At 41.7% G+C, this 14,267-nt stretch overlaps 1 protein-coding gene across 5 annotated transcripts in view; it reads right to left on the bottom strand.

Annotated features, from left to right (window-relative positions):
- SPECC1 (sperm antigen with calponin homology and coiled-coil domains 1) overlaps positions 1-13,337 on the bottom strand; it is a 77,007-nt gene extending 63,670 nt beyond the window's left edge. For 3 of the 5 annotated variants that reach the window (XM_018076761.2, XM_018076764.2, XM_018076765.2), the window contains exons 1-3: positions 13,236-13,337; positions 3,448-3,624; positions 410-545 (exon numbers count right to left, since the gene is read on the bottom strand). In XM_018076761.2, coding sequence (XP_017932250.2) covers positions 410-545; positions 3,448-3,594 — 283 coding nt within the window. In that variant the 5' untranslated portion in view covers positions 3,595-3,624; positions 13,236-13,337. Of the gene's footprint in view, positions 1-409; positions 546-3,447; positions 3,625-3,703; positions 3,726-4,915; positions 4,940-13,235 lie in introns of those variants that run through there. The other 2 variants (XM_018076762.2, XM_029961360.1) reach the window with 2 other exon arrangements.
- Between the last annotated feature and the right edge of the window lie 930 nt (positions 13,338-14,267).

The raw sequence follows: 14,267 nt of genomic DNA, 5'->3' as shown, positions 1-14,267 counted from the left end.
AGTAACTCATAACTTCTTTGAGTGTGGGGGCTTCCCTCCTTCACCCCCCATGGATCAAGGCCACCACTTCAACTGACAGACATGGAAGCTGCAACTCCCAAGTTCCATCGCTGGACCCCTCTCAGCTTTTCTTCCCTTACTCTCCCTTACCCTTATCCTGTCTTTCCTTTCTCTCTCTTATGCATTTTTCCCCCAAGGGTTATCCCTATGATAGATAATACAGATGACAACACCCAAAACGCTAACATACCTGTTCAAACGAAATTGTTAAAATAAACCCTACCTATATATGTTTTCAGACACCGATTATTCAGTGTCGTTTCACTCTAATCCACTCCAAGGGAATTATTGATAAGAACCTGGGTTACCCCCCCTCCCCTTTTTCTGGGGCAGGTCGTAACATATGTACCTGTGCAGGGCTTCAGTCGACTCTCTGCAAGCTCAGAAATGGCTCCTGTTGTGATGGTCTTCTTCAGCCTCAAGACTCCAGAAGCTGCTGCTGCCCCGGGCTTCGTGAGCGTGTCCTCGCTGCTCGCCCGCTTCAGCTGCAACACAGACAGGGAGCAACCGCATCAGGACCTCGAATATCCCCATCAAGTAGTTCAAAATGCAGGGTTCCTTGGAGAAAGGGAACATTTCCATAAAGGAAACCCCACGGGAAGATTGCTTTGATAACCGTACTACGTAATTTTCGGTTTGCGTTCTAGATTTCTGTGGAGTTGGTTAAGAGATAACGCTGTTCATCAGTGAGGAGTGAAAATGGGAAAGAGTGTTCAAACAGGCAAACAATTGAAAGACAAGGAGAAAATAATTTACAGGAGTAGTTTATTGGGCAGCTCTGCCTTCTCAGATCTCACTCTGAACAGCATTCATCAAAGTTCCTCACTGGTTTATGTTGAGTTGGGTACTTGGGCCTGTGCAGAGAAGTGCCAGTTATAGAGCCTGACACACTATGGCAAAGCAGCAAATAACTGGTCCTTAATCTATCTATCAAAAAAAAAAAAAATCCTGAAGGGATCTGCTGGTTCACAAAGTTTTGCCCCAAGAGTGACTTTAGATCCTCTGAAGAGACTTCTGAGCTATTCCAACAAGCAACTGCCAGTTCCTTCTGCGTTTGACAAACAGGAGTCACCAAACTTCGTGGCACCATAAACTAGGTGACAGAGCAAAGAACAGGTGGGAGACCAAGCTGAAATCTGAAAAAAATCAATTAGCTGAGAAGCTCAGGCTTATGATAAAACACAAGAGCAAGATCTAATGCAATTCCCAGTTGGAAACCCATTATCTTACACATGACAATTGCAGCTCTTTACCTCATTGTTTACTGAAAAGTCATGAGCAAAGATGCCTGATGATCTCATGGCAGGACCTAATACTGTTTGTTCTACTGGGGACTGAAGGACTCAGTAGAAGAGAAATGGAAAAGTCTGCTCACAAGAAATGATTTTTTTCTCATTTCCTTTCATTAAGGAAATAATTCAGAGCAAAAATAAAAAATCCATTGGTTTTCAGAACGGATAAGTTGCAGAATTCTAAAGATTAATACTGATTACTTTCATAGGCTCAGAAGAAGCCTATTTGATTTACAGGGTATTTTACAGTATTATTAAAAAAAATATATCAGCAGATATCACTATAACTTACCCAGCTTTATTGTACATGAGAATACAACGGACCATTGCTGCTGTGTGGTCTTTTTTGGGAAGAGATTTCTGGTAATGCAAGACTACTCTAAGTGCCTGCTCAAGGAACCCATGCAACACAAGCACCAGGAAGGTAAGATTCAAACAGAAACACTGAAATTATGTTGCTTCAGCAAGTAATAGTTTATCTCAGAACTTTTTTTATCTCAGCTGACTTCCCAGCCTCTAATTAATTTCGGGAAAAATACTTTAAGCATTTTAAGACCAAAGCTTTGGAGAGTCTCCCTAGAGCAGTACATTTTCCTATCCTTTTCAGTTTGTGGACCCCCAAGCTGTTTCCACAAATGAAAACCCACTTCCTTTGAAGCTGTCCAGTGACACCCAGGGGGTCCCTGAAGCACAGGCTGAAAACCCCTGCTCTGGTTAAAAGCAAAGAGAGCACACAACAAGCACTGTCCCTGTTTAAGTGGTTCCTGAATGTGAAACGCTTCAGCAAAATGAAATCTCTCAACTCCAATTCTTTTCCCCTTTCATCTGTTCCTTTGACTCAGAGCCTGTGGTTTCCTGGACCCTGTGAGCACATAAGTTTCCATCACTGAAGTGTTGATGTGCTCCAGGATACCAAACAGGGAACGTTTTGCCTCCTGGCCGAGGTTTTGTCAGCTCACTCTTAGGAGGAGAATGGAACAACCTGACTCTCTGACCTTCAGAGACTTCTGCAGTTTCTCTAAAATAATTTCTTCAATGTGTCCTCTCCTACAGCACCAACTATGGTGCCTTTTCTATTCCCTTTCCTCGAGGAAACCATTTTGATCTTGCATTTGCAGACGAACAACAATTTGAAGGTATTAGCAGTCATTAGGAAGAAATCTCTCTACATTTAACACTAAATTGAACAAATTAATCATATCAGATTTCCTGATTAGTCTCTTCAGTAGCACTCCTTCAGAGATGTGTGTCTTAGCCACACAGCACATACTTCTGTGCTGGACAGAACCTGCCTGGAGCTCTGGACTGAAATATCCAATTGATAAATGCATTTAGGAGTCTACACAGCAAGTTAAATAAATTAATCCTTTGCTCAAGAAACTGTGACAATTAATGCAGTTTACAGCTCCTCTCAATTAAAATACTGTACCCTGGTACATATTGTTCACTAAATTTTACTACTGGAAACAGTTTTAAGCAGGAAACCTGTGGTCTATTTTCATTACTGGTACTTCGGTCTGTATTTATCCGTATTTATTGCTATTTATCTGACCAGGTTATTTCTGTTTGCTGGCTGCAAAGGTAGAGATGCAGCAGCATTTCAGGTGTATTACTGCATTTTCTTGAAAACATTACTTTACCAGAAGTATATTTTAAAATATATTTGTACAGAAAGATACGATTCATAAAAAAAACATCTGTTCCATTGCAAGTAACAACTTTTGTTAATATATTTTGCCTTGCAGGGAGAGGCACAGGTTTTTAGGAATTCTGGAAATTCATTAATAAATCTCTTTGAATTTCTTTACACGTGTAACCAGCAGCTGAACTAAGAATTTGCCTTTTATCTTTCTCTGTCTTCAAAGTTTAGGCAATTCCCTCACACAGAGTGTGGAGATACAGTGTCCTCCCCATCACATGCAAAATACTTCCAGAAACGGGCATTAGTCTACTACACAACATAATTGTGATCTCCCTACACTTGATAAAGCAGTTGAGCTCACTCCAAGTCTCAGGGTGTATTATTCCAGGACTAAACCTAAGCTTTAACCTGGGACAGGGCTGGAATGCTTGCCCAGCCCCTGGGGGTCAGTACCTTGCTGAGCCGAGATTCAAAGGCCAGGGAAGTGGAGGACTTGGATGTCTTCATTCCTGTTGAGGTGGTGCAAAGAGATTTTCCTCTGTCAATCCCATGGCTCCCTTGCTTTGCCATTGCACTCCAAGGCCTGGCACTGCTCTTCATTTTCTTCCCAAATAACTCAGTCTACAGACCCTGAAAAAAAAAAAGAGTTTATATATATATTAAAAATATATATACATTCACACAAAAATATAAGTTGTCTTTCTGTTACCTGAAAGAGAGCAACTGAGATATCTGGCACCAGTTTGAAGAGCTGAAAAGGTTGTGCTAAACTTGATTCCCCCCCTTAACCACACCAAAACTCAGCCTAGAGAGTCCTTCAGAGCAGGCTGCAGCCACTTATATTTTTCAAACCAGCTGATAACATGAAGCACCACAGAAGGAACACTGACTTTTGTTGTGACTGTCTAAGTCAGAGACTTCTATCAGGCACAGCAGAACACCTGAGAATGCTGAAGCACAATGAAAGAGTGAGAACACTGAAGTCCACAGCAATTGAAAACAACCTTGGGATAAAGAGAAAATTATTTCTTTTACTGTTAGATCCAGCATCTTCAACTGAGTGAATACTCACTATTTAAAAGTCACATGAGAAGCAAGTTTCCTCAGTTAGATGGAAAATATAGAATCTGTAACTTATCAGAGTCTTCTAGAGAAGCAGCAGCTGATGTTGCCACAGTGATAAAAAGATGTTTCACAATACTAAGATTTACAAAACATGGTAAAAAATAATCAACTTCCTTGCAAACAAAGATCCAGATCCACTATTCCTCAGAGATGTGCTTATGCAAGAGAGAAATCCTGCCAGGAATCAGCAAATAGATGCAATTTCCTTTTTTTGGATATAGCTGAACACATTTCATGTGCCAGCAGGAACAACTAGCCTGTTTCTCTCAGCAGGCTGACAGCTGCCAATTAAACAGCTCCCTCAACTCCTGGAGATCTAAAGCCATAAATTTTCACCAGCCGTCGCCCAATCCAAACCACGAGCGGAATAAAAGAATTATATGGATATTTTTTTAAAGTCCCAGCAGCCTGCTGGGCTGGGAGTGGGAGGGAGGGGAGATTGCTTGATAACTCCTGCCCTCCTCCACTTCAGGATGAGCAACACTTTTCCTCATTTTCCAAAATAGACACAGGATGTAGCTGTGGATCAGTCTCGTGTAGGCAGAGGCCAACCTGCTTCTTGGCTGTTAAACAGGTAACCAGAATATCTGCACAGATCAGCCCAGTGCTCACAGGAGGAGTCCAGCTGGGCTGGTGGGGGCTTGGGCAGTGAACCCTTCCATGGAGAGGCTGGAACAGTTAATTCCTGGCTGAGTCAGCAGGAGGGCTTTGGTCACGTTTTACATCTCCTAATTTGCTTTGTGCTTCATTTCCCTTTCACAGATGAGAACAGTCCTTGAAGTCCCAGGACACAAACCTGTCTGGGGCCAAGGTGTGTTTGGCAGTGCCAGCCCCGTGCAGGTGCCAGGGAGCGATTCTGCACAGAGGCAGAAGGGGATGTCAAGAGCTCTGCTGCTGCTTTACTGAGAACAAAGCCAGCAATGACATTCCCTCTATTTGTCCTTGGTGCCTCTCACAGGGGGGGCTGTCTCCTCTCTCCACAGCAATAACCTCTCAGCTCCTAAATAAAGAAATAAAAAAGTTGGTAGTTATTGCTAAGTATAGTCATTACTCCATTAAAATTCTTAACACATCCAGCGTGGAGCCATCCCCTGATCTCCTTAGAGTCTTTGTTGGTGATTATGCTGATCACTCGGCTCTTTTAAAGCCCTGGCAGATACGTAAACTCTTCTACAATAGATAATAATGTTTAGTGTTCCCACAGCTCACCAGCCACCCTAGCAAACTCTGCTGCTTTACAGTATTTAAAAACCTATCATTTAATAGGCTTTTCATCTTTTTAACTGGCTTTTAACATCCACTGTATTTATATGGGTGAGCAAGCAACTACACAAGCAAATTCTCTTCCTGATTAGATCTCCAAATTATGCAGATTTTGGTTTTTTTTTTTCAGATCCAGTGGTTGCTCATGCATTTTGCTTTGTTATACCCTCTGGATTTCTTCATAACTATACCTCATATTTTCCTGCCTTAAGCTGTACAGATGCTTTCTTGGTATCCAAAAGAATTTAATTTTGAGTCATCCATAGCATCTTAAAGTTGCAGTGGAGTGATATGCTCATTAGACCATGATGTTAGAAGCAGAAGAAATAGGTTCTTAAAAAAAAAAAAAAAAAGCAAACCACAACTCAAGAAATCCAGCCAGTAGCCTGAGGTAAACTGGCTTTTTCATGTAAAAAATACCTGAATTATGTGCCATGTGGATTTAATAATATTTTACTACACCAAGCAGATGAAACTAAAATTGAGAAGAAATACCTGGATTTACTGGTGTTTATTATTAGTTTCCTATGTATTTCTGTGAGAACTGGCATTTGTAAAAGATGGAGGTAAGACTTCTCAGGTATTTGGCTAAGCTGAATTTGCCTTGTAGATAAAGATTTCCATCTCTGAAGTGGGATTCCAAGACTTTCCACAGGCCTTATACGTACTTCAAAGAATCAAGCCAGGTTGCACACATCCTAAGCTGCTTTCATTCCTAAGTAGGTGACACATATTTGAGTTATTAGAAGTACTGCTTCAGGAGTAGTACTAAATAAAACTACTTCCAAAAAAAAAAAAAAAAGGGCAAAAAAAAGTCCTGCTGCTCTTTGATGAGAGCGGGAAACCCATTCTCAGAGTCAACATCAGCTTTCCCTCTCCTCCAAATTCAATTTATTCCTTTAGAGTAAAACACACAAAACAAAAAAAGCTCCATGGAAGTGGTGAGCAGTTGGGACAACGGGAAACCCACAAGTTCAGCATTATGAAAAGGCTCCTGGCAGGTTAAGTAACAGGGAACTGGCAACCAAAATACAACTTAGATACCCCAAATGGCTGCAGCCACTTAGTAATTGGGAAACCCAACGCTGGCAAAGGGGTTTCTCTAATCCTGGTGTAGAAACAGCACACACAGGGACAGCTTATAGCAGATTACATTAAAAACATCAGATACAGCTCTTATCTACTTGTCTTAGAAGTAACTCTACTGTATTTTAACTAAATATCAGCATTTCCTTCCCCAAGGGCCACAGAGGGATTATGATTTATCTCCAGGCTACCCAGAGAGAAACTTGAAAGAGAAGCATCTTTCCACAAGGGACACAACCAAGCTGCTTCTGCAAATAGAGGGACAAAAATCACTGGTTTTACAGCCATTCTGTCACAAGAGGTTTCAGATGAGACACATTCCTGTCCACTCTCACGGAAAAGGACTCACTCCAAGCAACACCTGGACCTCTGAGATTTTATTTTTCATTTCTTCCCATTTCACAGGGAATTTTTCCTTAGGAAGCAAACAGAATCCTGAGATTCAAAAAGTCTTTCTCTGGCATCAGCCAGAGCAGGTCACAATCATTACCTGGCCACAATTAAATCCCTGTGGCATTCCCCACTTGGAGCTGTGCTCTGAAAACACGAGGAAGCAACTCCAGGCTGAAATAAATGATGGCTCACAGCAACATGTTGCTTCAGAGCAGCAAAATCAGTTCTATTGCCACTCACTTCCAAACTGCAGAGTTTTTCTGGGGTTTTTCTAAATCTTTTACACTCAAAAGTGGTGTCTGAATAACCCCTCTCCTCTGAAACAGGTGCTGCAAATGAGATAATCAGAGGGTTTACCAAAATGTAAAGCTGGTCCTGACAGAGCTTTTTCTCTCAGTAATCCTCTGAATTCCCTGCAGCCATCAGTGTTTAAAAATTCAAGCCATGCTCTGCAGTTCATCTTTCTTACTGGTATTTTTAAAGGGTGTTTGGAATATTTTAATGTGGACTATTTTGGCAGTTGGCAGAAGTTTTACAGTCCATTTTACTTGAAATTTTACTGTTCTATTAAAGACTGGGAACCTAGACATTTCTTTATTAATCAGTCTACATGCATTTATTAATAAAAGTTTTTGGAACCAGTCTAGAATAATCCCCATTTTATGGCTAGAAAACCTGGATTAAGACTTTATCCTAACTCACAGGCAGGCAGCATCAGCAGAAACAACACCAGGTCTGTGGGATCTTTAGACTTGGCTGTCCATCAAAGGAGGAATTCACCAGTTCTGTAGAACAAACTTACAGGACACACATTCTGCTGACTATTAAAGGCTATTTTATTCTGAATAACTAAAAGGAACAGACAGGTTGATTTGAGTGATGATGAGCAATGTTATTTCACAGTCAAGAAACCTTAGGAGTTACACTATTAAATAAATAAAAATCATTAGTATATCTGCAGAAACTAAATTACATAGCAAAAGCCCTTTTGAGGGGCTAGAGATGGAAGTTATGTGTACCCCACATCCTTTACACAACTCAGGTTTGGTGTCCATGTCTGTGTGTGAGAACAGAACAGCCAAACTACAGCAGAGCCACGCAGCAAAGCTGCCTGGGGAACATGAATGGAAGAGAGAAGTAAGAAAAGCCATTACTAAATCTGGAGAGGGATGTGCCAGATGGCAGGTTCACAGAGAGCTGGGGATGCCCAGCACTTCTGAAGAATGAGGCCAGAAGGACCAACTTTGCAGCCAAGACCCTCAAAGGACAGGAGTCTGACTTTGGTGGGTTAAACCCCACAGTCCCCTGTGCCACTTTCCTGTAATTCAGTTACTTTTCATTCCAGCAAAAGGTCAGACCCTTCCAGAAGCTTTATCACACTTTTTGAAATCAAAGCACGATTTTTTTTTTTTTAATGTAAAATCTGCATCATGCTTATATGATTTTCCTTCTAATCAACTTCTGCTATTTTCAGACAAACTATCAACTGGAACATAGAAATATCTAACAAGTTCAGTAAACTGTAAAGCATTTTCTGGCGGCACGTAGGAAGCTCTGTGGCAGGAGAGACAGCTGGGCTAAAATAGAATTCTCTTCTGCCTTTCACATCAATTAACTTTAAACAACAATTTTTAGGCCTGACAGATGCTTCCATATGACTCATCTTGATTTCTTAACTGATATTAGGAATCAAACCAGGGAAGCTGATAGTCCAAATACAGTCATTGGTAACTTGCAGAGAGATGGCACGGATAAAAATCCAGTTGGAAATAAGATCAGGCTAACAAATAAAAACAAACTGTTTATTCTTTTGGTCATCTCTAGCAGCTTTCCTCATACATCTGCTCCTTTCACCCCAGTGTGAAATATTTCTGTAGCTATCCACCCTCCCTTTTCTCTAATTTCTATTACCTTGCTTTTAGTGTCTTTGAGGCTCTCAGTACAACCTTCCTCCATTGCTCCTCCAAGCAGAGACACTTGCTGGATTTTTGCTGGTACAAAGCTTAGTTTTCATTAAAATTAGATTAAAAAACCCACAAAAAAACCTCAAACAAACAAGCCAGACCACCTTCCTCCACCCAAACACAACTCAAACAGAGGAAAAAAAAATACCCATTTCCCAGAACCTCATCTCTAAGGCTTCTCTTGCTTTTGCTGTGCAAAGAAAGGGAATCAATCACAAACCTGACCCCAAACACGGAGCAGTTTCCTCAGGTTCTACCTCAGCAGACCTCCTTTCCAATCTCATTTGCAGCTGAATTTTCATGGTTTGCTGGTGGAGTACCAGGAGACAAGACATCACTTGGAAATTTTCATGTCCAGACAGCAGGGCAGATTCTGCTGGTTTTATGCATGCCTCAAGCTAAGGTGGTTTTAGAGGGGTTATTATTATTTTTTAACTTTTAAGAGTGAAAAAAAAAAGGTGCTCTAATAATACAGCAAAGCAGCTGTAGAATCCACGTGATTTTGCAAGGAGTGAAAAATGTTGATAAATTTTAGATACAAAACAACCACACAGAAATTAAGACACGTACATGCCCAAGGTCACCCCTCTAGTCACTGGGAAAATACAAACCAAATACCAGTCCCAGGATTTGACCATCAGTGGCTCTAATACAGCTAAAGAGTCCTGTCTTCAAAATCTTCACTGTGCTAAGGCTGCCTGAAGGTTGTATCCTCACATGAAAGTTACTCTTTTGGGTTGTAGTTTGCTTCGCCTTTTTGCTTTAGTTGTGCTTCTGTAGAACTCTCAAACCTCAAAAGAGCACGTTAAATGTGGCATCAGATGAGAATTGTCTTCACAGGGCACATGGCTCTACCTCTACTGTATAATGAGCTCCTGCAGAACCAGTTCCTGTCCTTGCCCCCATGGTACCAGGTGGAAACACACAGATAATGGAAACTCCCTTGGAATCTCCCAAAGACAAAGTTACTTTATCTGTGGTTAGGTTGGTAAGAGACAGGCTCACATTTTGTGGTAAGGCTTTTCTTGCTTATTTCTTCAGTGTGTGTTTGATAAATCTCTAAAATTGGTATTTATTAAGTAGTATACAAATGTACTGAAAGGTTACAAGGATGTGTAAACTCCATCAGAGATGGCCAAAGTGAGGACAGTCCCAGCTGGCCACACGTGACAGGTTTCCAGTCCATCCCAAACTGCCAGAGGCCAGGTCAGCAACTGCAAAACCCCCTGTCTCAACACTGCTCAAAATAAAATCCTCTTCCCACAGCAACCATTAGAGTCATTGGTGAATTTTCCAGACACGGAGAGCAGTGCAAAAACCTCCTGCCTGTCCTCCTCCACAGAAGTTCTCCCTGGGGTTTTGCATTTGTCAGTCTTTCACTCACAGTTCGGTCACATGAGAAAAATGCAGAAATTACAACAAGATCCCCATGTGTGCAAATGGACAAAGAATGGATTTAGCTGCATTGCTCTTGTCTTTGGTCCACACTACTGGCTATTTATAAGACAGGAAAATACAGATCTCTTTGCTACTTCTCTGAAACTGTCATCAGCCCAGTGACCAATGCTTGAAACCCAAGCCAAAGCTGCTCTTGGAGATGTCTGGGAACATGCTCTTCCTGTAGTTTAAATTACACTGTTTGAACACGGATTCTCAACCTCCTCCTCCTCCTCCTTCCTCACACTGATTATCTAACCACTCACCACTACACAGCTCAGAAGAGAAACTATGCCACCACCTCCTAATGACCCCTGATCTTATAAACAGGAGGATAATGAGACAAAAATCCCAAGCTATCTGTAATTTTCTACACATTAGCAACGATGTGGCAATTCTGAATCATGTTCATCACATTCCTGATGGATGCACACAAGGAAGAACACAACTGGAAGGGTTGGGTGGCAACAGGCATTTGTAGAAAGACAGGCAGGGGCAGCACATCCTCATACTGGGAAAGGGCACATGAAAGCATCTGGTGGTGGAATGAATATACAGAGGTTCTGCAAGGAATCCCAAATTTTATCAAATCACATCAAAAGTATATCCAGGAAGTGATTCCACGCCACAGAATTCGGAGAATGCATTTTTTGAGTTGTAGTACTTTGATGTATGGCAGGCAGGGAAAATGTATCAGTTTACACAGTGCTAAAATCCACCCTTTGGAGACTGAAATCAAAGGAAAGATTCAGGAAAGGCTAAAAATGATGCATTGATTCCAAACTCCCTTTTTGAAGTTACAAGCATGCTGTAAGTGTTATAAAGAATTAGGTCACTCAGGGCTTTCCCCAATATGACTCTGTCCCAAATAGATGGGTTTAATTTATGTTCAATATACTGCAGGTTGAGAACAAAACATTTTAGAACCATTTCAAGGCAGCTATTGCTCATTAATCCAGTTTCTTTGAACTACTGTCCCAGTGAACACAGTACAAAGCAAGTGACACATATGGTCACTTCATGTTTTGCCAAGCCACAAGAAGGAAGAAAAGAAGGTTTCATTTCAGATAGAGCAAGAGCTACATAATTGCTGAAGAAATTAAGAATAATTACAAGTGGTTTGCCTAATAATTACCTGTCATTACATTTTTTTTCTGTAGTAGAGAGGGTAGATCCATCTAGAAGGAAGAAAAGGAATGATGGTGTTTTTTGGAAGGGCAGAGATGCCCAGCATGTGGCTACATGATTATCCTGACTGGTACCTGCACAGACTGGCACCTTCCCTGTCCCCTCAAAGCACAGAGGGATGATATTGCAGGCAACATGTTCTCTTGGAACTCCACCTGATTCTACCCTCAGCTTCAGCACAAGGTTATAGTCCCCCCTCAGCCATGTAATCTTCCTATGCTTTAGTTTTTCCATTTGTAAAAATGGGATAATAATTGTTCACTAAACAGAATATTTATGAAGATACACTCACTCATTTGTCTTAGAAAGGAACCCCACAGAAAAAAAAAGTAGAAATGAGAGAAATCAACATCTGTTCCACAGCAGCAAGTGAGCAGCCTCACAGATTGCCACATGCTGGGATGTTTCCCTGGCTCCTGCTTTCCATCCATCACAATGCAGAGGAATAATTGAGATCCAGAAGCTATCCCTTGAGGAGATATTTATCTTCCATTAAAGTGCAGAACAGCTCACTTGAAGTTAATAAACTGGGAACTTCTGAGCGTTTCTATGAGTGACAGTGTGAACCCACAACAGCAAGGGCTCTTTGCAGAGATGAGGACACAACCCCAGAGCTGCAGGAGAAACCAGAGGACTTCTGCATTTTAAAAATATTCATAACGAACAGGAACAGAACAGATTTAAGAAACAGCATCAACAGTTTACAACTGTGACTCTTGGTGACCAGTGGTGGACTGAATGACCCACCTTGGTGGGCTAAATAACACAATGAAATTGGTTTAAACTGAACAAGAAAGGGAAGGGGTAGCACCTGCCTCTGTGCATGTTAGGATGGGGGATTGGTGTGTTAGTTACCTGTCAAATTGTGCAAAGAACAGCATTTCAGTAAATCAAGTATCCTCTCTCCTGCTGAGGTTACAGGGGCAGAGAACACTTTATAATTTAGAAAGAGAATCATCCAAAACAGAAAGGATTAGTAGGGGACATGTAGAAGTTAGACTGTGTACCAGAGAAAGGGGTAGGGAATCCCTGTTTTCAAACCAGTTCTACCAGTAGTCCTTTACTGCTACACATACAGGGCTTAATTAACATCTCTACAACTTTGCCATATTACCTGCTATATAAATGCTGCTATTATTACAATTGTTATTATGATCAAGCTTCAGTCCACAGCACAATTTTAAGGACAACTGTTAAACTGCTGTAATTGAAGGGTCCTGCTGAGAACCCGAGCAGGTCTTTGCCCTGGTGCTGTGAGAGGGTACCTGTGCTCCCCAGGGCTTCACTGACCCCCTGCAGAGGCACGAGCTGCCAAACCCATTCACTTGGCAGCTTATTCCTTTCTGCCCTTTCCTGACTGGACTATGTGCACATGCAGCACCACAGGAGAGTCTGCTCGTGCTGCTGCTTCACTTAACTGTCTGAGAAGGACCGTAAATTGCCAGAGGAGAAAGTAGAAACAGGCAGAGAAACAGCTTCAACCCTTCTGTCACTAAATCTGTGTGGCTGAGCAGCAGTGAAATACAGTAGCCACCTCTCATGGAGGGATTTTTTCTTGTGGTTGTAATGGCTTTCACCCCCCCCATCTCATTTTCAGCTAACACTGACTGTTTACACCGTACATTTTTTGATTCAATTTAGTTTTAGACTGAGATACTATGAAAAAAGTGTTGTTGAGCAAAGCAGGTCCCTTCACTCCAAGAACACATCACTGACCCAAGAGTCCTTCTAGACATAATACAGTTCCCACTTAAAAAAAAAATAAAAAAAAATTAAAATACTTACAGTAAAAGCTTGTCCTCTTTTCTGCATTAAAAAGAAAACTGTCTCCCACTAGCTTCTGACAGCATGTGCAAGCCAGACTGAAAATTCAGAGCTTGAGTGCTTCCCTGAGAGGAAAACCACATTGCAGTGAGACCCAGAGAGCTGCTTGAGAAATGATTCACATACGGAAGCAGGCTGGCTGCACCGGCGCCTCGGCACTCAGCACACACACACACACATATGCACACTTGCTTACTCAGGGGAATGACAAATATTACATTTTCATCAAAGCAAGGAGGATTTATGCAAGAAAGTAATTTGTCTCCTGCGTACAAAGCCCTGAGATGCTTCAATCCTGACAGCAGATGAGGAGTTTTCTTTGGGGATCCCGTCATGCCAAGGGCAGAGCTGGACACTGGGCAGAGCACAAACCCCAGGCTGGGCTGAGGGATCCAATCAAGCAAAAACATGCAGCACACACCCGGGGAGGAAGGGCAAGGAGGTGGCACAGAGAGAAGGCATTTTTCAGAGGAAAACACACAAGCAGCTTCCAGAGGCTTTTATATTCCACAATAATAATCTCTCCCCCAGAGTGCCAGCAATCAGGGCCAGGACACCTTACAACATTTCCCTCAAAAAAGTGGAAAAGTGTGTGTATGTGTGTGTGCAGGGAAGGAAGATACATTAAGACAGAAGCTTTTACACAAGTAACTAGAATCAGTCTTGAGTGACTTCTCTGAGCTATCCAAAAAGGGTCAACCTGTTCTTTATTCAGAAGAGAGCAAATAAGGGACAGGAGTGAACAATACTCAAGAACATTCCTCTTTCTTAAGATTTCTGAAGAGAATTAAGTGTTTGAAAACAGGAAGAAAAAGGCCAGAGATCTTAAGAGAGTTAAAGAAGGCAAAGATGGTATCAAGTTGAAGGAGACAGAGGGGATGCAAAGATAAATCAAATCCAAATTTCAAGGACAGAAACCTAAAGTGTTTAGAACTGGGCTCTTTGTCCGACTGCCCAGAGAGGGGACTGGTCACACTCTGGTGTCTCTGACCA

This window comes from Manacus vitellinus, unplaced genomic scaffold, assembly GCF_001715985.3.
Source record: "Manacus vitellinus isolate BGI_N305 unplaced genomic scaffold, ASM171598v3 scaffold_32_pilon, whole genome shotgun sequence".
In the NCBI taxonomy this organism is placed as follows: domain Eukaryota; kingdom Metazoa; phylum Chordata; class Aves; order Passeriformes; family Pipridae; genus Manacus; species Manacus vitellinus.
The sequence above is the reverse complement of the archived record's forward strand: the minus strand, read 5'-3'. Positions and strand labels throughout refer to the sequence as shown.